At 39.8% G+C, this 24,797-nt stretch overlaps 1 protein-coding gene and 1 long non-coding RNA gene across 5 annotated transcripts in view; one reads left to right on the top strand and one right to left on the bottom strand.

The window, feature by feature from the left end:
• Positions 1-274: 274 nt before the first annotated feature.
• setdb1a (SET domain bifurcated histone lysine methyltransferase 1a) overlaps positions 275-24,797 on the top strand; it is a 39,498-nt gene continuing 14,975 nt past the window's right edge. For all 4 annotated transcript variants that reach the window (XM_088328307.1, XM_088328306.1, XM_088328305.1 and 1 more), the window contains exon 1: positions 275-629. In XM_088328307.1, the coding sequence (XP_088184433.1) occupies positions 475-629 (155 nt within the window). In that variant the 5' untranslated portion in view covers positions 275-474. The remainder of the gene's footprint in view (positions 630-24,797) is intronic.
• On the bottom strand, positions 21,575-22,051 carry LOC148370616 (uncharacterized). Its single transcript, XR_015849690.1, has 2 exons — positions 21,785-22,051; positions 21,575-21,673 (listed from the first exon to the last, which is right to left on the bottom strand). It is a non-coding gene; the product is annotated as an uncharacterized LOC148370616 (long non-coding RNA).

The raw sequence follows: 24,797 nt of genomic DNA, 5'->3' as shown, positions 1-24,797 counted from the left end.
GAAGAAATTAAAAAAGAAACATAAGAAAAGCGGGGGAAAGCAAGAAAATTGAGAAAGGGAAAGAAAAGAGCAGACAAAGAAAAAACAATAACAATCAAAAAGATGAAACAAGGAGAGTAAAATTTAAAAATGACATAAAAGGAAAAGGGAGAAGAAAAGGCAAGAAAGATATAAAGGGGAAAAAGAAAAGAAAAAGCAATGAAAAAAAGTACTGTATGCACAAAATGAATTGCACATTGACCAATCACAAGAGGGGAAAAAGCGTCTCGAAAGGAGCCGGTGTTCCAGCTACCCTGGTTCACTTCCGAGAGGCGGCTCATAGAACCGTTACGTTCGCAAACGAAACACTAGTTGACAACGTCGAACGAAGAAATACATGTTAGCGGTTATTTAAAGTTTTCTAGTCGGAAACCTTCATTTTTTTTGCCTTCGTGTCGATTCTAATCGATAGTCTCAGAGTTCAACACGGAGGAAATGGAAATGAGCGAAGAACAACTCCGCACTTTCATTCGGAAAGCTGTTGGAGAAATGTCCCTCACGCCTCCTCGAGTTCGAGAGCAAATCCATGTTCTGCAGTATCAGCTGGAAATGTGGACGAAACGAGCGGAAGGACTTCTACAATTTACCAAGTGGGTCAATTCCTGTCACAAATGTCATTAGTTTAGCTCATATGAACGTTTCAAGGGAATTGGGGGGGGGGGGGGGGTAGATTTTAAATATTAAAAATGTATCGTTTACTAAATTGTTCGAATTAGTTATCTGACTCCATTAACCAAACACCACCTAACAGTGCGCGCTCGTTTCTTTTGGGGAAAAGATGGACAAGAATAGCCGACATTTTGACACGGGGGCAGATTTATTTTCTTAAAGTATTTAACTAAATGAACTCCATCAAATTAGTGTCGCCCGAGTCTTAGGCCCAATCCCATTTCTCTCACTCGGCCCTGAGAACCCTCCAGTGAGGTCCCTCGATAGAGGAGTGCCCTCCGCGAGTGGAGTGCAAATGGAGATGGTTTGACAAGACTTGCAAGGTTCCACCCCTGTCCAGGAGATGGCGGTAATATTAATTGGCTGTAGACCTCAGTGACGTATTGGTCTACGTCACATGTAAACAACTCGAGTCTCAACCTGTAGTGTGTCAGTTGGAGAGTTCGTGCAACGTTAAAAATGCCCGCTACTGCTGTGTTATTACCGATTGCCTGAAAGCTCATCATCTTTTCCGTGTCTCCAATCAACGGAGGAGAAATGTGCTATACTGAAGACAGCTTCGACGCTATGTAGTGCTGATTCATCTTTACAAGGTACGTACACTCATTAAAAAAAATGACCCGTTCGGTCAAATACAGTAAGAGTTAACATACAATGCACGTTCACATAATACCCTATGTTTGTGTAGACATAAATGGCAATCTACTTATTAGTATCTTAAAGCCATTTTATGACATATAGTAGGGGTCTTGAATCTGTGACATGACGAAACGTAAACAAACACAAGAACAGTCCACCTGGCCCTTTAGCTGACATAATATCGTCACCAAACTTCCCTGTACGACCCAAAAACCTTAGTTCATAAGGAATTTAATTCAAAAGAGTTGTCATTGAATATAAAAAGGTCATTTCAACATTTTTTCATGATGCTTACATCACAGTTAAAGCGGTCTTTTTCTTTGCTATGCCCACATTTATGTCTAAATTGTTTGTTATCTATTGTGTTCCAGAGTGGCTGTCCCATAAGCGTGGACAGGTTGGACAGGAATGTTCCCATCCTGTGCTTATGGTTGGATGTGGAGTCAGAACTCATTCAGGACTTAAGGTTGAGCAAGAAGGTTATGTGGGCCCTGCAGGAGCTGCTAAAGAGGGAACAGGGCCATGGCTGGAGGTCTTGATCTACGTGTACTGGCTGGTCCACGCTCTGTCCTACCGTGTGGTGTCACGGGTCTTCAGGGTTCCCAGGTCCACCGTACAAAGAATTGTCCACAGTTAATATGGAATAAATTGCCCAAAAGCCATATTTTAGGCTCTGGAAGTCAGACCCACATTTGCATTATGTGCTTTTCTGCATTACTATTCAATAGACATCTTAATTTTGAGTAACACCTTGGTGGTTTATTTCATAATGATGTGAGATACTGTGTGTGAACTATGTGACTGTTGGACAGAAAACAACTACAAATCACTCCAGCTTAAATAATAGTTTACTTTCAGAAAAACAAACTCACATTGGGCCAAAATACATAATAGTAAATAAATAATGTGTCACAAATTTTAACAAAAATATACCAATACTTCCATAAAAGCTGGAAACACAAACTGGAACTTCATTGAGTTCTTAATAATAATAAAAAAAAATCCTTTTATAAAACAAAGGGAAACATTGCAGAGATGTCACTGTTCTGGAAATTTATCCACGAGCTTCCCAAAAAGGACGGGAACCGCTCAGTTTTGGCCACAGTTTCTTCGAGCCTTTTCCTCGCTCCGGCAGACTCCGCTTTCAAAAAGTCAAGGAGTGTATCGTGCTTCCTTTTTTTTCTGGGTGATTTGGGGTTTGGCGCCGGATTAGAAGGTGCCAACGACGTGCCCGGTGGTGTGGATGGCGTGGTAGCTGTGATGGTGGCCAGCTCTTCCATGGGACGTTCTACATTGACCTTTAGGTTGGGTGGAAAAAACAGAAATAAATACTTAATACCGGTGTATTGTACAGAACAACTGTGTATAGGGTGTTGTACATAAAGAAAACGTTAATGGTGGGTTCAGTTCCTGCTCGTCTCAACCTACCATTGGTGGTTCTGTGGGGTCAATGACGCCACCAATACTGGTGGATCAACGGATGGCCTACCACCAAGAACCGCATGCATGGCTTCATAATGATGCCAGTTTGATGCCGTCTGTTCTCCATTACAAGTGCCTGATTCAATTTTGGGCATTTTTAGGTTCTGCAATCACAACACTCAGAGTAACATGACACTGTAATATATTGTGTATGTATTTGAAACGGGATATACTGGACTGTCTCAGAAAATTAGAATATTGTGATAAAGTTCTTTATTTTCTGTAATGCAATTAAAAAAACAAAAAATGTCATACATTCTGGATTCATTACACATCAACTGAACTATTTCAAGCCTTTTATTATTTGAATATTGCTGATTTTGGCTTACAGCTGAAAAAAACTCAAAAATCCTATCTCAAAATATTAGAATACTTCCTCAGACCACGTAAAAAATAATTTTATAAACAGCAAAACTAAATCAAACATTTGAAAATGTCCATTGATGCACTCAGTACTTGGTTGGGAATCCTTTTGCACGGATTACTGCATCAATCCGGCGTGGCATAGAGGCAATCAGCCTGTGGCATTGCTGAGGTGTTATTGATGCCCAGGATGCTTCGATAGCGGCCTTCAGCTCATTTGCATTTGTAGGTCTGGTGTCTTTCATCTTCTTCTTAACTATACCCCACAAATTCTCAATGGGGTTCAGGTCAGGGGAATTAGCAGGCCAATCAAGGACAGTGATGCCATGGTCAGTGCACCAGTTACTGGTGGTTTTGGCACTGTGGGCAGGTGCCAGATCATGTTGGAAAATGAAATCCTCATCTCCATAGAGCTTTTCAGCAGATGGAAGCATGTAGTGCTCTAAAATCTCTTGGTACACAGTTGCATTTACTCTGGACTTGATGAAACACAGTGGACCAACACCAGCAGCTGACATGGCTCCCCAAACCATTGCTGACTGTGGGAACTTCACACTGGATTTCAAGCAACTTGGATTTTGCTCCTCTCCAGCCTTTCTCCAGACTCTGGCGCCTTGACTTCCAAATGAAATGCAAAACTTGCTTTCGTCTGAAAAGAGGACTTTGGACCACTCTGCAACTGTCCAATGCTTCTTCTCCATAGCCCAAGTCAGACGCTTCTTCCGTTGTCTTGAGTTCAGAAGTGGCTTGACCATGGGAATACGGCTATTGTAGCCCATTTCCCGGACACGTCTGTGAACTGTGGCTTTTGATACCTGGACTCCAGCTTCAGCCCACTGTCTTTGAAGCTCCCCCAAATTCTGGAAGCGGCTCTTCTTCACAATTTTGTTAAGGCTGCGGTCATCTCTCTTGGTTGTGCAGCGTTTCAGGCCACATTTTTCCCTTCCAACAGACTTTTTGTGGATATGCTTTGAAACTGCACTCTGTGAACAGCCTGCTCTTTGAGAAATTTCTTTTTGTGTCTTACCCTCCTGATGGAGGGTATCAATGATGGTCCTCTGGACAGCAGACAGATCAGCAGTCTTCCCCATACTTGTGATTTAGTTTACTGAACCAAGCTGAGTGTTTTTAAGGCTCAGGAAACCCTCGCAAGGTGTTTCGAGTTAATTAGATGATTCAGGTGATTAGTTGAATAGCCTACTTGTAAACTTTTTCATGATATTCTAATATTTTGAGATAGGATTTTTGAGTTTTCTTAAGCTGTAAGCCAAATTCAGCAATATTCAAATAATAAAAGGCTTGAAATAGTTCAGTTGATGTGTAATGAATCCAGAATGTATGACATTTTTGTTTTTTTAACTGCATTACAGAAAATAAAGAACTTTATCACAATATTCTAATTTTCTGAGACAGTCCAGTACATAACAACCGCTCACAGGTTAGGATGCTGTAGATCAAATTGAATTTTGCATTACCTTTCATTTCATTTTTAAGTTTTCCCATGTTTTTTGCTGCCTGTTGTCCTGTGATTCTCCCCTCCGGCCGATCGCTTCGACAGCTTTGGTTTGCTCCACAGTCTCTGAAACATTAGCCCGCATGAACACATTAGACACAAGTTGCTCACTAATAGGCCGATGCAACTTGATGTGAGACAGGAAATTATAGGATGTGTTCTGGATAATTATTTAATAGTTAATGGATGCACAAACCTGACATGTTATTCTTATGGCTGTAAGAGCCTTCTATTGGCCAGCATCACATATGCTTTAGAATTGTCTCCACATTTGGACATTTTGAGAAGGTAATTAGTTTATTTAATATGTGTTGACAGAGAAGACAGTGGACTATGTGATAGTTATTTGTTTCATCTGTATTTCCACGTGAAATACGGAGACATTACTCATGATGCATGATGAAAACTAATGCATTTTGATCTCACATGAAAGCATCACATTCTAAATAAAACAGGACACCAAAAATTGTGTGAAGTAAACAAGCGCATATATCCAGAACATTATCGTGACTATGCTGCTTTAGCGACTGGCCATGTAGATGTAAGAGCACGACTCATTTAAGATAAAAACAGGGATAGGCCGAACGGTGATTTTCTGCACAGTTATCCCACTCTACGGTTTGGAGTGTGAAGAGTTTTTTGCGGCTCCCTCGGTATATTTGTGCACCACGTAAAGTAGCGATTTTGTAATGTTCATGTTTTAACGCGAAAATACGATTTTCTATTGCATTTATTTTTAACTAAGATACCTCAATATATTTTGTTGCAAATACATGTGTAGTTGTGGAAAAGGACTTAAATTTGTACGATTCCTTTCCAGTCATGTTTGTTGATATTGAGAATTCGCAAAGTCTTCTGGAAAGTCACTTTGTTCCAAGTCAGCTCTTGACCTCCCTCCATCTTAAGTGGTTATTTGGAAGGGCACTTCTTCCTCAGTCTTCGAGTATTGGGACACATCACATTTGCACGTGCACGCGCAAAACCGAGTGACTAGGGCAAATAGCGAGGGAAAGTGAGAAGAATGGGACGCAGCCTAACTCTGAAAGATATGAGGGAGCAAGTCCATGCATTAGTTTGTATACTACCAACAGAACCTTAAAATCACATCTTAAGCTAACAGGGAGCCAATGCAGGTTAGCTAAAATCTGGGTAATGTGATCAAACTTTCTTGTCTTAGTTAAAAGCCTCGCTGCAGCATTTTGTGCCAGCTGCAGGCTCTTTATTTTCGACTTTAGGAGACAGGAGAGAAGTACGTTGCCGTAATTGAGACGGGAGGTAACAAACGTATGAATTATAATCTCCTCATAGGACGCATAGGACGAATTTTAGCAATGTTACGAAGATGAAAAAAACTGTTCTAGTAATATTCTTAACCTGTGTTTGGAAGGACAGATTGGAGTCAAGTGTGACACCTACATTTTTGACTGAGTCACTCTGGGTGATATTAAGTTGGTCAATGTTCAGAAAAGTTTTTGAGAACAAGTGACGGCATCTAGATGGACCAATAATTATAATTCCGGTCTTATTAGATTTGAGGTGCAAGAAGTTGAGTGACATCCATCTTTATCTCAGCGAGGCAGGCCACCAAATTTCGACAGTTTAGGGGGCAGATTCTTCCATCGGAAGATATAGTTGAGTGTCATCTGCATTGCAGTGGTGTCAGGGATTGACATTAGTAAGACTATTTATTGGCTATATTTGCACAGATAAAATACATGTATATAGTTTAATTCTACATGATGGTGGAAGCAAAGAACTTACGTCCTTCCTGGCTGAGGTCCCAAACAGAGAGAGGGAGTGGTTTATTTTCGTCATGGAAATCAGTACAGACAAGAACACGACTTCAAAATAAAATAATACAAGATTGATAAACGTACAAGAGATATAATTACACTCATTGTTGAAACGTTACTTTATGTGTGTGTGTATATGAGAAACATTGTTTTAATATTTAGTAATATAAAAACAAGCTAATTACCTTGAGACAGAAATTCAAGAGATTTACATTAAAAACCTGACAAATGGAAACTTGTATTATACTTGCGAATAATATCACCTAATGGAAGCATGTCCATGCCGAAAAGAAGGGGGCCAAGTACTAAACCCTGCCAAACACCAGAGATAATACTAAAGGGCTCAGATGTAATTTCACCATATTTAACACAATGCGTCCAATCTGAGAGGTAGGGTCTAAACAATTAGAGGACTATTTCTGAAAGACCAATCATTTTTTCCAACCGGTCTAGTAAGATATAATGGTCTACAGTGTCAAAGGCAGCACTAGGGTCCATGACGGAGTTATATATTAATATAACTCCATTACTGGCAAAAATCTTCAGGCCGAGACATTTATTATGTTGTAAACTACTGCGCAAATATAGTTAGCCCGGACCGGCCGCCATCTTGCTTGGTCGCCCAGGCCGAACTGACAACATCCGGGTCAGTAGGCGTGGTTTATTGAAAGGTCGCACATGCGCAGTGAATGGATGGAGTCGCGCATACATATTACATTATATACAATAGATAAACTTTAAAAACGTATTAAAAACAATGGAGTTAGACTGAAAACGTAGATCTTTGAAAATGTTACTATGTGTGTGTGTGATGACTACTTGCATATTGAAAGTAGAAAAACAGGTTAGACAAGTTGATTTCATAGCATAAGAGTCTGAAAAATACACAACTAAAAGTAGCCTTCTTTACAGTCCAGCAGCAGCAACGGTGGAGGATACAGTAGAGGATCATTGGTTGTTTTAACCAGGGCTGTCCCATTAGACTTATTAGCCCTGAATCCCGATTGCATAGATTCAAAAAGATTATTCTCACTTATAACGTCATTCAGCTGCTGTGCCACAACTTTTTCAAGTACTTTAGAAAGGAACGGTAGGTTTGACACCGGTCTGTATTTACATGATTTCTCGATCAAGGTTGGGTCGTTTAAGTGTAGGTTTAATAACAGCGGACCTAAAAGCTGCTGGAACCAACACCAGAGGGGAGTGATCTGTTGATAATATTTCAATTGAAGGTCCAAGGACCCCAAAAAGACCTTTAATCAGCGAACCCGGAAGCGGGTCAAATAAGCAAGTACTCAGTTTTGCCGTACTCACCACCTGTGTAAGATTATCAAGTGACAGATCAGGGGATGGTGTAATAATAGTCTAAAATAATAGTCTGCGCAATCACCTGTGCAGCCCTTTGAGACTCTTTGTGATTAAGGGCTATACAAATATAAATAACTTGACTTAAATCAGGAAAAAAAATCCCTGGAACCATATGTCTTGAGTCTTCCTATTAAAGAAGACCATAAAGTCATGGGCTGAATGAGTAGAACTCCCTGTAATAATCTGTTCCCTTTAGTGATGCGACAGTGTGGAAAAGGATTTGGGGGTTATTCTTTTGTGCTGCAATCACCTTCGAAAAATAGGCTGATTTTCCAGAGGCAAGGGCTGCTTTATACTGTAACAAGCTGTCACACCAGTTTTCACAGAAAACCTCAAGCTTGGTAGCACGCCATTTTCGTACAGATTTCCTGCAGTCTTGTTTAAGCGATTTAGTTTCATCAGTAAACCAAGGCGTGCGTCTTTTGGGTCGTGATTTAAGCCGTATGGGTGCCATGGAATCCGGGACACTAGCCAGAGTAGCAGTAAAATCATTCATGAGTGAGTCAATAGAGCCTTTATGTAAAGGAAACAACGCAACTACCCCTGAAAGAAGATCAGAGAACTCAGAAACTCTACCAGTGCAAATATTGCCTCGCTAAATCCTTTAGTTTCTTTAAAACAACATTTAGCCAGCTCCTCAAAGATAACATAATAATGATCAGAAACAACCTTAGACCACGGTAACTCCTCGAGTCACAACCAAGTACAATGTGCTTCCATCTTTATGAGTCGGCAAATCAATTGAGTAAAACCAAACGTGTCAATTAGACACTGAAACGCAACAGTAAGCGAACTGAGTGGGGAATTCATGTGAATGTTAAAGTCCCCCATAATTATTATTTTGTCTGCATAGGTTACTAAGTCAGACAACAGTTCGGAGAATTCATCTAAGAAAACCGAGTATGGTCCTGGGGCGCAATAAATAGTTACTCAAAAATCGACATCAAAGTGGACCGCATGATAAGAGCCTACAACGCCTTGTAATTACTAGAGGCAAGGGGAGTAAATTTCAGTATAGTTTTGGAAATAAGCGCAACACCCCACCCTTCTTCAAAGAGCGTGCTTACATGACAGGTCACATAATCAGGGGAAGAGGCCTCATTTAACAGTAAATACTCATCCGGTCTCAACCAATTTTTCACACAGACCATTTAGGTTAAGTTTGTGATCAATAATAAGATCATCAACAAATAAACCTTTAGTAGCAAGCATTCTAATATTTAAAAGACCAAATTTTAGCTATGCTGAATCTTTTAACTTAGCTGAAGTCTTTGTAGAAATCGCCACAAGATGTCGCCGTTCGGCCATGTTGTGTCTCAGGCGTCAGTTGACAGGAAGGGTCGATTAAGAAATATGTGTACAGTAGATCTAGCACAATTCCATCATCATTGTGTCCTTCTCTGCCCTTTCCAAAACTAGCTCTGCAGTCCTGCAGATGTAGCTCCCTAAGCTTAGCTCTATGGCCTGAGCAACAGCCCTACTTTTGTTTGCGATCCCTACTCTGCCGCTTCGTAAGTGGATTGGTCACCCATGGGATGGCCACCCACGGAGATCCCGTATCCCTTTGTATTTTTTATATCAAAGGTGGCATAGAAAGTGGTCAAAAAGTCGTGATTTAGACTCAGACCCAAATTTTTAAGTTCCTCGCGACTATAGGTATTATTGGCCAAGCATGTGTCCAGAAAATGAAGCAAAATAGACAGGACAACAGTAATAAATAGAAAATTAGCTAAAGAGCTGTGAGCCGCTGCATCCATGCGCGCCACCATCTTCAAAGCATCATAACATGAGGCTCACTAAGATGGAGCTGATTTGATTGTCCGCCATTTTGCTGCTATGTTTACCCCTTAAAAACCTTGAAAACCTTAAAAGGTTAGGCAAAAATGTTTGAAAAAAAATAGTGCGGTTTAGTCACTTTGAGTCAAGAAACTATGGAATGTTTGTATCCATTGTGATGTTCTGCAGCGCTGGTTTTAGGTTAGACTACTCAAAAACAACATCTTGTAGTCGAATATACACAATCCCCAATAAATGCTATTTTGGCTCAGAATTTGCATAGTGCTACCATGGCTAATGTGAATAATTAATCTATCTGTCTACCCTGGTCATATCCCTCGAGCGGGGTGACTGACAGCAGGACAGACACATACACAAAAGCAAAGAAAAAAAGAAAAAAAAAGTAGAAAAAAGCACACACCTCGGCACCCAAGTTGGTCATGCTTTCGTCCCCCCAGATGAAACGGGACACACTGAAGCGGCCATGTCACTCGGGTCAGAGTGACACAACACACTTTTCTATTCAACAGCAGAACCCGACAGCTTTTACTGTTTTACCTCTGCCGCATCATACAGGTGCCCTGCCCTTCCCTTAGAACACAGGTGTCAAACAGGCGGCCCGCGGGCCAGATCAGGCCCACTAGGGGATTGAATCCGGCCCGCGAGACAACACTCAGGGAAGCGCAAGAGAAAAACAAACTGCAGGTTGAAATATGTCAACTTGATGTTGCCAAAGCCAGGTGCCTTGAACAAAGACACTGTACTTGTATTTCTCTCTCTCTCTCTCTGTGTCTGTCTCTGTGTCTCTCTGTGTCTATCTGTCTCTTTCACTCTCTGTGTCTCTCTTTTTCTCATCCTATGTTGCACTTTGTCTCTTTCTCTCTCTGTGTCTCTTTTTTTCTCTTCCTTTGTTGCTCTTTCTCTCTCTCTCTCTCTCTCTGTGTGTCTTAACCTCTTTTGCTTTAACTTCCTTTTTTCCTTTTCTCTTTTCTCTTTCTCTCTTCCTACCCTTCGCAGCTTTCTTTTATCTTTTATGTCCTTCTGTCTTTCTATTTCTCTGTGGATTTCTTTCTTCCTCTGCCTTTCTTTTCGCCCTCTCTCATGACTTTTTATCTTTTGTTTCTCACGCTCTCTCCCTCTCTCTTTTTCTTTCTTTGTCCCTCCCTCTCTCCTTTTCCCTCCCACTTTCTCTTATTTATTTATCTCTTTTTCTTTCTCTTTAATCTACTAGTCCGGCCCCCGACAGAATGTTTGTTCTGTCGTGTGGCCCCCGAGTTAAAATGAGTTCGACTCCCCTGCCTTAGAACATGTCCAAACATTCCACTATCCTTTCAACAACTCTCTCTCATTCCTATCACCAACAAGAGCTGTAGCTTCCACTACATTTAGACCTCTTTCCTGCAGTTCACTCATAAAACCATCCATCCACGAAAAACTCTTGGTCTCCTTCCATTTACTTCTACTCTGGAGATCCTCTTCAACATTTGCTTCTCATCCATCCTCTCCATTATGGATTTAAACTGTAAATATTTTATTCTACTGTTGCATACTGTGTTCTATTCTTGCTTAGTGTGTCATTCTCGCCTAGTTCAATAGTAGTAATATTGTTGATACGATAACAAGATGTTGTAAGTCCAAACAGGTGTTGATACGATAAGATGTTGTTGTGAAAACAGATATCAAACTGGTTTTTCGTCAGTCTCCTTCCCTTTAGCAGAAGAAACATGTAAATTAGGGCGTTCCTAATGCAATAAAAAGGCAAGGACGAAATATACATTTTCAGAGTGTCTAGTAGACTGCAATAGGCAGACTATGGTCATCTCTCCTTGCAAGTAAGTCAAATTCACGTCTCTGTGTCTTCTTTGAGTGCAGGTTTTTATTACAAATGTTAGAGTCTACCTAACATTTATTTGGTCCTTCGAGAGCCGGATTCCAAGATACCTGACGATCCCAGCGTGTGAGTAAAGATCCAGGCAAGTCTGTGGCCACAGCATTAAGACCCTTTTCGGGACTGGTCCCTTCCTTACAAGCTGGGATCCGAAGGTTGACGGAAAGTCCAAGGACACAGAGAATTGTGAGTAAAACTTTTATTTTAAAAAGGAATGCATGTGACTAAAGTAAAAGGGTATGAGTGTGAAGAATTCAAAACAGAGTTGAGAAAATAAATCCTGACAATCCTAGGCACTATTAGGTAAAAGAGAAACGTGGCCAGTGAATTTAAGACACAGTGAAGTCTTAAGTAAGAGGGCAAGGGTTTCTCTCCGTTTAAAAAAGAACTCAAGGGAAGTTCTTTGTTCTTCAAAAGAGTGAAAGTGAGTGTGAAAGAAAATGCTATTACCACTAGGTAATTGTATTTTAGACCAAAGCAACAGGGAATAAATGGTGAGCCTTTGTTGATGCATGTAGGCAAGAAAACTCCACCTGAAAAGGTAGAAGTGAGTTTTACCACAAAAGGTTATTCACCATCCTGTTGAAAGAGAAACTCAGTTCTAGGATACAGTAAGTATTGAAAACCACTGAGTCCAAATATAGTTCTAAAAATGGAAAAGGGGCAAAGTAAATTAAAACAGAAGCTTTAAGAGGATTTTACGTACAAAGATTGAAAAGGCATTCAAAAGGAAGATGCCTCAGCGATAGAACCCCTATGTTACTGGATAAAACCATATGACTTTAATGGGAAGTTGTCTACAGCAGGCATTAGAGAACTGCAACAAAAAATAAGAAACCTAAATCACCAAATTTTGTTAAATTAGTTAGGGCCCAGTCAAACATACTTCTGTGTATGTCTTATTTGTTATGTGTTTGTCTGTCTTAAAAGAAAGAAAAAAACAACTCAGAAAATTGTGTTTTTAAACACTAAAAAAAAAAGTACGTTTTCAAAAGAGCTGAGATTGTTTAAAGAGTGATATCTAAGAAGAATTGATAGAACAGATGAAAAGAGGTGGAAAAAAGTGAATTTTTTTGAGAAATTGGTTTTCACCGTAGGGGTGTTCAACATGGGCACCGGGGGCCACAGATGGTTTCGGAGATTTTTTTTGCGGTCCGAATTTTTTGGGATGAAAATCGATAAATTAAAGAGTGAGAAATTTAGGGAAAATATAAATGAGTGATTTTGGATGCGTTAAATCAAGATAATGCCAGAATAATACCGAAAAAGATAAAATATTCCTGTTTTCAGTTCAACAATTGGTAAATTAAGGACAATCTAATTGAGTGAATTGGAATATATAAATTTGAGATAAAGGCATTTTTATTTAAAATATTAAAAACATTTGTTAATAAATATTTTCTTTTCAATGAAAATGGAAGAAAATGTCTCATCTCATCTCATTAGCCGTACCGCTTATCCTCATTAGGGTCGCGGGGGGGCTGGAGCCCATCCCAGCCATCTCCGGGCAGTGGGCAGGGGACACCCTGAACTGGTTGCCAGCCAATCGCAGGGCACACAGGGACAGACAACTCATTTGCTCATTCACACCTAGGGACAATTTGGACCGGCCAATTCACCTGAAATGCATGTTTTTGGAACGTGGGAGGAAACCCACGCAAGCATGGGGAGAACATACAAACTCCGCACAGGAAGTCTGGAGCTGGATTTGAACCCACGCCAAGTTCCCATGACATGAACTGTGCCGCACAAGCGCTAACCACTGCGCCGCCGTGCTGCCCCTGGAAGAAAATGTATTGATTGGAATACAAATGAGTAAGATAACTCGTTATGGATCAATATACATCATTTTCACATTAAATAGGTGAAGCTAAAATAGTAGATTGAATTGGTTTGAAGGAAAACATTTTTAAATTAAACGAGTTTAACTTTAATAGTGTCAATTAGGATAAATAACTTTACTTTTTCAACATTGAACTGTGTTAAATCTAGATGACTAAAGTAAATGGTTGAGTGTGAAGCACATTATAGAGTGCTTTTGGAGGTCTTCATTGACCTGAAAAGCGCTCTATAAATGCAGACCATTTACCATTTATAACATTACTTTTATAGAAAAGCTACAAAAATAAAGGAAAATTATTGCAAGGATGAATATCTAATTAAATGCTAATAAACATGGACATAATATATTGTTTTGCTTTAGAAGAAGAAGAAAGAAATACCACAATATTTATACACAAATAATATTACAGAGGAGAAAATGTACGGGACTGGGTAGCAACAGGCGTTAACACATGGTTCAGCGATTCTACTGGACTATCCGGAAAGTCATTATTCTGGACTATAAGAGTAAACTCAGGAGTACATCTGGACAAAAAGAAGGAATGACAAATTTACTTAACTAAGGAACAGGAGGAGCTATTAAGACAAATTCCTGATAAACTATGGTTCCAGGGACCCACAGATGTAGGACTAGTAAAAGGAGCACCACCTATAATAATAAGGCCCAAAACAGAACATCGTCCCAGAATAAAACAATATCCTTTAAAACCAGATCTAATGGAAGAAATACAACCAGTAATAAGAAGATCTAAAGAAGGCAGGAGTACTAGTAGAATGCACTGGGTCACCCTATTTCCTGTAAATAAGGCTCCCCTATCAACATGATGGACAATTGTTCAGGATTTGATAGCAGTAAATAATGCAGTGATCCAAAGGTCCCCGTTTGGCGGATCCACACTCGCTATTGAACTCTCTGAACCCAAAGGCCAAGTATTTCACAGTGGTAGATATAAGCAACGCATTCGTCTCAGTACCAGTGCATAAAGACAGTCAGCTCTGGTTTGCATTTACGTTTAAAGGGAAAAGATATACCTACACCAGATTACCTCAAGGGTATTGTGAAAGTCCAACAATTTACTCTCAAGTAATTGCATCAAGTCTGTCTACCTTCGAGCCTGCAAATAAGAGCCAACTACTAACTTATGTAGATGACATATTACTAGCATCAGAAAAAGAAAAAGAAATAGTAAGATTGGAAATTAAATTTTCTGTTTTAATCACAAAGATCTCGAGGGGCTGCACAGAGCAAAGACTATTGCAAACCAAAGATTATGATAATAATATAATGTAATATAATGCGAGTTGATAAGACAATTCATTAGTGACAAGTATGTGTTCTTTTATATTGAATCAATGAGAAAAGATAGTTGATTATGATTATAGAGAGAGAAAATGACAATTAAAAAGTTTTGACGTTGAGTTCCATTTGGCAATTTTTGTGATTTTTGTTGTTATAGGCAGTGTGATAGTTTGGAATCTTGATGAGTTTAGCCCCAATGACAAGATTCTCTAGAAGAACAACTGATAAAAAGTCCTTCAAGTGTAGGTAAAATAAGCTACACTTATTTTTTTAAGTATGAGCGTGTTACGATTAAGAAATTATTAATAAATACGTAACAAATGCTGACTTATTGTTTGGTTAAATTAAAAAGAAACAATATTTATGGAATCAGCGTTTTCAGAAGGTAACTAGAAACAGATTGATTGATCCTGAGTAGGATCATAGGAATTTAAAAATAGATTAATTATCTTGAGACAGATCATGAAAATTTAAAAATATAACTGCATGGATAAAAAATAATGTTAATGAACTATAAAAAACAGACTTAGGAAGTGTATGGAAGTAACCAAAAAGACCATGGACTAAATGTCTAGAATTAGTAAAACTGTATATCAACATCACCAGTACAAATGGGCTAACACCATATGAAGTAATATTTGGTAGACCTTACAGATTACCATTCTTTAAAAATTTGTGGGAAACTGATTACGAAAGTACTCTGGCTGATTACATGAGAAAAATGTGTCAGCACCAGAAACAACTGGCAGATCGCAATGATAACGATTATAAACTATCTATGTCTCCATAGGAAAGACAGTTAGTTGAACCAGGAGATTGTGTCCTGATAAAAAGCATAAAGAAGAAACACAAAGGTTCATTTGAAACATTGTAAGAAAGTGGTTAATTATGGCTAAAATAACTATTTCTAGCTTAGCATACACCGTAACCGTCCTCATTTGCGTCATCGTAATAGCATTGTGGTACCTACTGTAGAGCTGTAGTTCCTCAACAAAACTTTCAGAGGAAGTCTGGCTACAAAGGGGGCTGCAATTATAGTTTGCAGTCGTCTCAAACCAGTGAAGATTGTCCACAACTCTGGAAGTATTAGGAGGAATTTCAGATCTACAGGTTCATTTCATTTCATTTCATTTCACACTCCAACGCATAAGAAAATGGTAGCGGTAGTATTGGTAGTGGCAATTATAGCAACATTTTTATTGTTATTTGAAGAAAACCATAATATGCAAAAGAGAAGAAGAAGAAGAAAAAGAACTCTCAGGAAGACACCTGGGACGGCGTTGGCCCTATCCCAGGTTTCTCCAAGACCCCCATGGGCGCTGAGATGCTTTGGCAACCGGCAGTGCTGAAGCCGTATTTGACGCTCCCTGCTGAGAGCAACTCTGGAGGGCGCTGCAGAGTCACTTCAAAACCTGTCGGCCGGTCACTGGAAGTTTGCGGCATACAACCGTGCTGCAGTGTGGAAGGAAAAAGGACTTCCCATCCTGGTGGAGCTGCTGCGAATGGACAACGATCGAGTTGTATGTGGAGACCAAATGCCGCGGACCCTTGTGTCACACTATTTGTAATGTGCAAATGTTACGACAGCTAAGGTCACCGCTCCTGTGACCCAGCCAGGTATTACACCAGGACCAAAGTCTCTCAAATCTAACCCAAAATCTATGTGAAACCGAATACAGATGATTGGTTCAAAATTACTACAGGTATTTTAAAAATAGATAACAATTGGCTTTTAATGGCTGAACAGGCTGCCCTGGCAGCTAAAAAAGATTGCATTATGTGCCTAGGTGCAAGGTCCTTACTACAGGTTGCACCCTCGGCTATAGATGCAAAATGTCTCTTGGATGTGATGAACAATATCTTACCAACCACTAACTGTTCTTTTTGGGACAAAGCATACCCTATCACATCCTCAGAAAAACAAAAACCTATGTTCTCTAACAAAGTAGCTGCAGGAAACTTTGTCTTGCATAAATAGAACTGGTATAGGCAAACAAATGGGTAAGTTAAATTATACACAATGTCACTCAGTGCAAGCTGTAGGTATCAACTTCAAACCTCAGTCTCGAAGTGACATTTGGTGGTGGTGTGGAGATGATAAGCTATTTGATAGACCAACTCCATTGATAGCATCGGAGTACCCAGAGGAGTACCTGAGTATAAGTTACAGACCAAATAGCAGCAGGATTTGAATCACTTCTCTGTTGGTGGTGCACTATTAATAAAAATTTTGATAGAATTAACTACATCCACTATAACGTGCAGAGACTGGGCAACCATACTGAAAAAGGATTCTCCGCCATCCACGAGCAGTTGTCAGATACCTCCCTTATGGCTTTCCAAAATAGAATTGCTGTTCATTCCTAATAATACAGTAGCTGACAGGAGTCTCACCAAAGCTTTGGAAGGACTCAGGTCCCTTAACAGCAAAATGAAAGTCCATTCTGGAGTTGACACATCAATGTGGGACAGTTTTGGAGACATGTTTGGTAGATACAAACAACTGCTGTTGTCTATTCTCATGTCGATGTCGATATTTACAGCGATCCTCACCTTATGTGGATGTTGTTGTATCCATTGCATTAGAGTTTTATGCACCAGAATGATTACCACTGCTATACAGCCAGTTAAAACAGAGGTATCAGAAATGTATGCACTTCTCACCCCAAATGGCGAAGCTCAGAAAGACAGTATTGATGATGATGCTTCCTTACATTTTCCAGATCTTTTTTCAGATCTTTTTGACTACGGCGAATCAGACGACAACAACACCAACGTTTAACCTCTGAGTGTAACATGAGTACTATAACATGATTCTGTACCTGAAAATCGATAGAAGTTATCGGATGACAAGGAGAAACAGTGCAAAGTGAATAAACAGGAGGGAAATGATGGATTTAAACTGTAAATATTTTATTCTACTGTTGCATACTGTGTTCTATTCTTGCTTAGTGTGTCATTCTCGCCTAGTTCAATAGTAGTAATATTGTTGATACGATAACAAGATGTTGTAAGTCTAAACAGGTGTTGATACGATAAGATGTTGTTGTGAAAACCGATATCAAACTGGTTTTTCGTCAGTCTCCCTCCCTTTAGCAGAAGAAACATGTAAATTAGGGCGTTCCTAATACAATAAAAAGGCAAGGATGAAATATACATTTTCAGAGTGTCTAGTAGACTGCAATAGGCAGACTATGGTCATCTCTCCTTGCAAGTAAGTCAAATTCACGTCTCTGTGTCTTCTTTGAGTGCAGGTTTTTATTACAAATGTTAGGGTCTACCTAACACTCCATGTGTCCAAACCAGCCTAGTACTCTCTCGCTTGCTCAGTTCCACTACTACTCCAGTTCTGTCTCTCAGAATTTATTTTCTCAAACCATCTCAACTTGTCAGTCCTAACATACCCCTCAAACACTTAATCTAAAAAAGAATAATTTCCTTTTCAAATCTGCATTCAGGCTCGAAGTCTCTGCACAGTTGGCATTGTCACACTCTCATACAGTCCTCTCTTTACATTCATACTCATACTCATGTTACTCAACACTCTCCTCAGAGCACCCAAAACCTTGCTTCCTTGATTCACTCTGTGCAATACCTCGCACTCCATTCCACCAACTGCAGCCACATCACAACCCAAGTACTTAAAGCTTTAATCTTCTTCCAGCACCTGTCCATTCAGCCTTATTCGCAACGCAATGCCACTCCATCACGTGAACACTTCATCACCTTACTCTTCCCAACATTCACACATAACTTAGACATATCACACACTCTTCCAAACCAACCTTCTCAATTTTTCCTCAGAATAAGCTATAAGCGCTGTGTCATCTGCAAACAACAACTAAATTACCTGCCACACCGTTTCACTGTTATCATCATCTCTACACCTCTGCCAAATACTCTTGCATTCACCTCTCTCACCACACCATCCATGTAGACATTAAACAGCCATGGTGACATCATACACCCATGTCTCACACCAGTCAACACGGGGAACCGCTCATTTGTCTCTCTCCCTACTCTTACTCATGTTCTGCTGTTCACATAAAAACTCTTCAATGCTTTCAACAACTTTCTACTACAATCACCTGCCACAACGCCTCTCCATCGTCTCTGTCATACGCCTTTTCCAAGTCCATAAAAGCCAAACAAACGTCCTTACTTTTCGCAAAATATTTTTCACACATCTGTCTTACTGCAAACACTTCATCCAAACATCCTCTTCCTTTCCTGAAACCACTCTGCTCTTCCATCACCACCTCATCTGTTTTTCCTCTCACTTTCTTAATCAAGATTCTCCCATACAGCTTACCGGCACAGACAACAAATTGATACCTCTCGAATTTCTACATTTATTCTTATCACCTTTTTGCACCACACATGCACTACACCATGGGTGTCAAACTCATTTTAACTCAGGGGCCACACGATAGAACAAACATTCTGTCGGGGGCCGGACTAGTAGATTAAAGAGAAAGAAAAAGAGAGAGAAATTGAAGAGGGAGGGAAAAGGAGAGAGGGCAGGACAAAGAAAGAAAAAGAGAGAGAGGGAGAGAGTGTGAGAAACAAAAGATAAAAAGTCATGAGAGAGGGGAGAAAAGAAAGGGAGAGGAAGAAAGAAATCCAAAGAGAAATAGAAAGACAGAAGGAGAGAAAAGAGAAAAGAACGCGCGAAGGGTATGAAGAGAGAAAGAGAAAAGAGCAAAAAGGAAAAAAGGAAGTTAGAGCAAAAGTGGTTAAAAGACACAGAGAGAGAAAGAGACAAAGAGCAACAAAGGAAGAGAAAAAGACACAGAGCGTGAAAGAGACAGAGACAGAGTGGGAGAAAAGGGGTGAGAGAGAGAAAGAGAGAGAGTGAATATACAAGTACAGTGTCTTTGTGAGAGGCACCTGGCTTTGGCAACATCAAGTTGACATATTTCAACCAGCAGCTTGTTTTTCTCTTGCGCTTCTCTGAGCGTTGTCTCGTGGGCTGGATTCAATCCCTTAGCCTGATCTGGACCGCGGGCCGCCTGTTTGACACCTGTGCACTACACCAATCAACAGGAACCACACCACTTTAAAGGCATACATTCAACAAACCTACTAACCAGTTGATCATAGCCGTGCCACCTTTCTTCAAGCATTCAGCAGTACAACTGTCCAACCCAGGCACCTTCCTTCCTTTCATTTCTTTCACTGCCTCTTGCACCTTCCATGTTTCCACAGGCTTCACATTTAAATCACCCCACACGGGCATTCTCTCCATACAACCGATCGCCTCAACTCTCACCTTTCTCCCATCTTCCACTTTCAACAACTCCTCAAAATACTCTGCCCATTCCCTCCTGACTGCACTAGCACTAACTAGCATTCTACCGTCCCTATCTTTCACTTTCTCTTCCTTTCTAGATTCACCCTTTCTTACTCATTTCACATTTTCCAGAACAGTTTTTCTCCTTTCCTCAAAGATCACCCCTCACTTTTCGACACCATTCATCTTAGAAGGCACGTTTCTTCTCTTTCCCAGCCTCTGAGACCTCATCATTCCACCATTCACTTCCTTTCCTAATACCTCATCCAACTTTCCTCATTCCACACACTTCTTTCACACTCCTTAACACTGCCTCTTCGCGCCTCGACCGAGACATACCTAATTGGTATAATGGCGGCGCCCTCTGGCTGCGGCTGCACCGACTCGCTACAACGGGTCAGGTGTATCGACATTTCGTTCTATGTACATTGTTACAAAGAATGACAATACAAAGGAAATTATTGTTATTATTAATTATTTAAACCACTTCCATTCAATTTCCAAGCTCTCTACTTCTCTTCTACTAATACGTTCATATGTTTCCCGTATCCTCTCTTAAACTCTCTCTCCTTTTCTGCCTTCTTCTTTAACTCTGACATTTTTACCTCTTCCCTCACACTCTTCCTTTAACTAGTCCACCACGATCCATCTAGTCTCAATTTTCCTTCCACATACAAATGCTCAGACATAGCACTCATTTCTCCTCTGTAAACATGCACACCCAACCATCTACTTAGCATCCCTTTCCTAACCTCTACATAATCCATCAGTGCTCTGTTCACCATCTCACCACCATCTACTCTGACAAAAGTATACTTAATCATGTCCCTCTTTTTAAACAACGTACAGTATTTGCAATCACCAACTCATTTTCCACACATAACTCAATCAATTTCTTCCCACTCTCATTTCCTCCTGGTACTCCATATCTACCAACCACATTTTCAACCATTCCATCAACCACTCTAGCATTCAGGTCACCTAGTATTACCACTTTCCAGCCCTCTTTCGCACTTGCCACACATTCAGACAAATCCTTCCAGAACTCCTCTCTCTCCTCAGCACTTCTCTCTGAACCAGTTCCATATGCACATGTAAACATCCATACTTCTATACCCCCTTTTAATCGCACCCACATCAATCTCGAAGATATCTCTTTCCACTCTACCAGTTTTTCCTTTGCTTTCTCACTCACAAGCACAGCGACTCCTTCTCTAGCAAGTCCACCCGTAACTCCAGACTTTCTACCATACATACCTCCAAGCTGTAATTCACCCTTTCCTTTCATCCTTGTTTCACTCGAGGCTAACACATCAACCTTCCTTTTAGTCATCATCGTTCCGATCTCCGCTTTCTTCCACTCCCACATCCTCTTACATTTAGTGACCCTATAACAGGGGTCGGGAACCTTTTTTGCTGAAAGAGCCAAAAAAAAAACAAATTTTAAAATCTAATCCTAGGAGAGCCATATGTATATTTTAATACCATAAACAGCTAAATGGAAGAGGAAAATCAACGAGTTTATAGTATAATAAGACAGAATTTATTTTGAATAACATTGTAAGTTAATAACAAAAACTAACAATTATTTATAATTATAACAATCAACTGGTCTGCAGGCTGAGGTTTTATTCATATCTGTCCATGTTTACTTGCCCGCTCTGCTTGTTCACCGCTGTCTGAGGCCCTCAGGTCAGCAATTTCTTATCTAAATCAAAGAAGACCAACAATATATATATTATAATAAGACTCTGTTATAACATGTTGTTCAAAATAAAATTAAAGGTATTTATTAATAAGAAAAGTACTTCTGACTTACTATTAATGCGACTTTTGGTGTTGCATGGTTTTGCTGATGGCTTTGTAGTCCGGTTGATAGGTGGTGAGGTTCAGCTTCATGCAGGCGTTTAGGCTTCCATCTTTTAAACGTGATCGCAGGTTGGTTTTGATGTGTTTTAGGTGTGAGAACGACTGTTCGCATGCATAAGTAGATCCAAACATGGTCAATACAGCAAGTGCCTCCTGATGTAGAATACAGTGGAAGCTGAGGATGGGTCTGTTCTCCTGCTCACGAAGCAGCGCTACAAATCCTGTTTTTCCCCACCATGCACGGAGCACCATCGGTACACACAGAAATAAGTTTATCCATTGGTAGATTCTTTTCATTTGCAAACTCCATGAAAGACTTGAATAAAATCTCTCCTCTCATTGTCCCTTTTAGTGGCAAAACTTCAAGACTTTCCTCACGCAGCGAGTCACCGTCAACATAGCGTGCAATAATACTGAACTGGGATAAATGACTGACATCTGTTGATTCATCCAAAGCGAGGGAAAAAAACTCCGCTGCATTTATGTCATTCACTTGTTTTTATCTCCACTTGATTCGACATCACAGCACAGTTCTTGCTGAAAGAGGCATATCTTTTATCCGTTTGATTATTTTATCTTTATCCTTAACGTCGTCAAAAAGCTCGTTGGCCACATAAAGCATGAATGATTTGGCATAATCGCCATCTGTAAACGGCCTCCCGCTCCTCACAATTGCTAAAGAACCAGCAAAGCTAGCAGAGTTAAAATCACCTTGTTTGGCCCATACACGGAGCTGCTGCTGACTCGCCTGGACTGTGGAAAGTAGTTCTTGACAGGCCTTCTTTCTGTTGTCTCCCACTGGATATTTCGCTGAAAATGTGGCATGGCGTGTGTCGAAGTGTCTCTTTATATTTGACCGTTTCATCGAGGAAATTTTATCATTGCATATAAGACACACTGCACAACCTGCTCTCTCAATAAAGGCAAATTGCTCTGTCCATTCCTGCTGAAACGTACGGTAATCTTCATCTTTTTTCCTTTTCGTCATCTTCTTGATTAGAAGGGTTCACTCTGCATAAAAAAGCTAACCAAAAACGAGGAAATATTACTTCTTTGCTTCAAAATGACTTGTGCAAAATGTTGTAAATTATCCATTAAAATTAGACTTTCCGGGTAGCGGACCCTCCCGCTCACCGGAGAACAGATTGGCTCTTAGCTGCGTGCCTGAACGAAAAGTTGCAGGTGAAAATATATATAAATTAAAATGTATGTTTTTTTTTTTGACATGTTTTTTTCTGACTTTATTATTATTATTTATTTTGCTAAAGTAACATTATTAGTAAAATTATTGATTGATTTGTTTCGTTCAGAAATTTTCGGAGAGCCAGATGCCGTCATCAAAAGAGCCATATATGGCTCCCGAGCCATAGGTTCCCGACCCCTGCCCTATAACTAGGGTTTGCGAGACTTTTCGGTCTCCTGCCCCCTTTCTTTGCCTTGCTGTCTCTTAGGGGGTAGAGATAGAGAGGAAACGATCCCCAGTCCCCTCACTCCCTCCACTTTGGTCCGCTGCGTGACGTAAGAGGCGACTACAGTGTGAGAATTCTTACACCTCCCAGAGGGAGAGGGCCCCTTACCACAAGACCAAATTTATTGAATAATATCGCATTTTAAGGAATAGTCACCAGCAATGTTCCCTCTAATTTTCCACGGGTCTGAGCGTTCACACAAAGTCGGTGAGCAACGCTTGAAACAACAGTGAGCCACCATAATCCCAAGTGTGGCAAGATAATTAATTATCAAACATGTCCAAAACTTGACATTAAGTTACAAATTTGCTGAGTTTCCGGCAATGCAAAATTATTTTTCTCGTTTGAATTAATTGACTCATGTACTATTGCAAAGGTTGTACGGCCTACAAATGTTGTTTCTTCTTACAATTATTTCACAAGATATCCATTTCTTTTTATTTCCTGATATATTTTGTCGCATAATATTAACATTTTTGGGGGCTTATTTAGTCGGTTGTAAGATACAGAACTGTACTTAATCACATTTTTTAGTGGAAGTACAATGTTGGCAACAAGATTCACTTGATATAATTGGAAATTATTTGAATGCAACCCAAACTTTTTATTATTTTTTCGGTGTTTTTTTTCTACTTTTTTTAAAAATTCCTTTAAAAAAATCTCATTGTGTTTTTATTTTTTCCGAGCTGTTACTTTTTTCTTTTTGTTCTCTATTTCCTTTTTTCCTACATTTCTTTTCTTTTTTTCTGGCTTTTTTCTAGATGTTTCCTTCTTTTTTTCTCTTCCTTTTGTTTCTTTTTTTCTCAGCTTTTCACTACTTTTTCATTTTGGTATTTTTTTTTTTTGTTCTATCCCCCCTTCCTTTAAGTCATTTTGTGCATAATTTTACTTAATATTTGGTCATGTTGGGATTAAAGAAGCAAAAACAACCCGAAGAGCTGTTTAGGACCGAAAGAGCCGGTTCCTTTTTAGTGAGCCGAGCCGAAGAATCCGGTTCTCAACATACTCTACTAACTTTACTCATCTTCGTTCGACTTCAAAATACCGCATTTAGGACACAACGTCAGGGGAACCCGTGTATTTTTACCTTCACTGTAACTTTGACTTAAGTCGCTTCTTAATAAGTAATTTGAGCCCTCATTTTTCGCGCTGGCTAGATTTTTTTGTGCGCTGAGAATGTGCGAGCAGTGCGCATTTGCGCACACGCACAGCTTAGAGGGAACACTGGTCACCAGGTATCTCACTCGTGATGAAATAGGTAGATGTTTGATAAGAATTTAATACCTTTTGAAAAAAGATAAACTGGAGAGACTCTGGGTTATTTCATTTTTTGGAACTCAAACCCTGCCAAAAACGAGGGATTATGGTACTTATTTATGCTATACTCCTCAATGGTTGTGAAGGTGCTTACAGTTCAATAGCGAGCAAATTTGTTCTGGCGTTGAAAATCATTCATGTTTTTAAAAATGATTTTCCACCATGGTTAGTTAAACT

The sequence above is a fragment of the Urocampus carinirostris genome, chromosome 2 (genome assembly GCF_059441175.1).
Source record: "Urocampus carinirostris isolate Australia breed hairy pipefish chromosome 2, RoL_Ucar_1.0, whole genome shotgun sequence".
NCBI classification, from domain to species: Eukaryota; Metazoa; Chordata; class Actinopteri; order Syngnathiformes; family Syngnathidae; genus Urocampus; species Urocampus carinirostris.
This window is presented reverse-complemented; position numbering and strand designations above follow the sequence as displayed.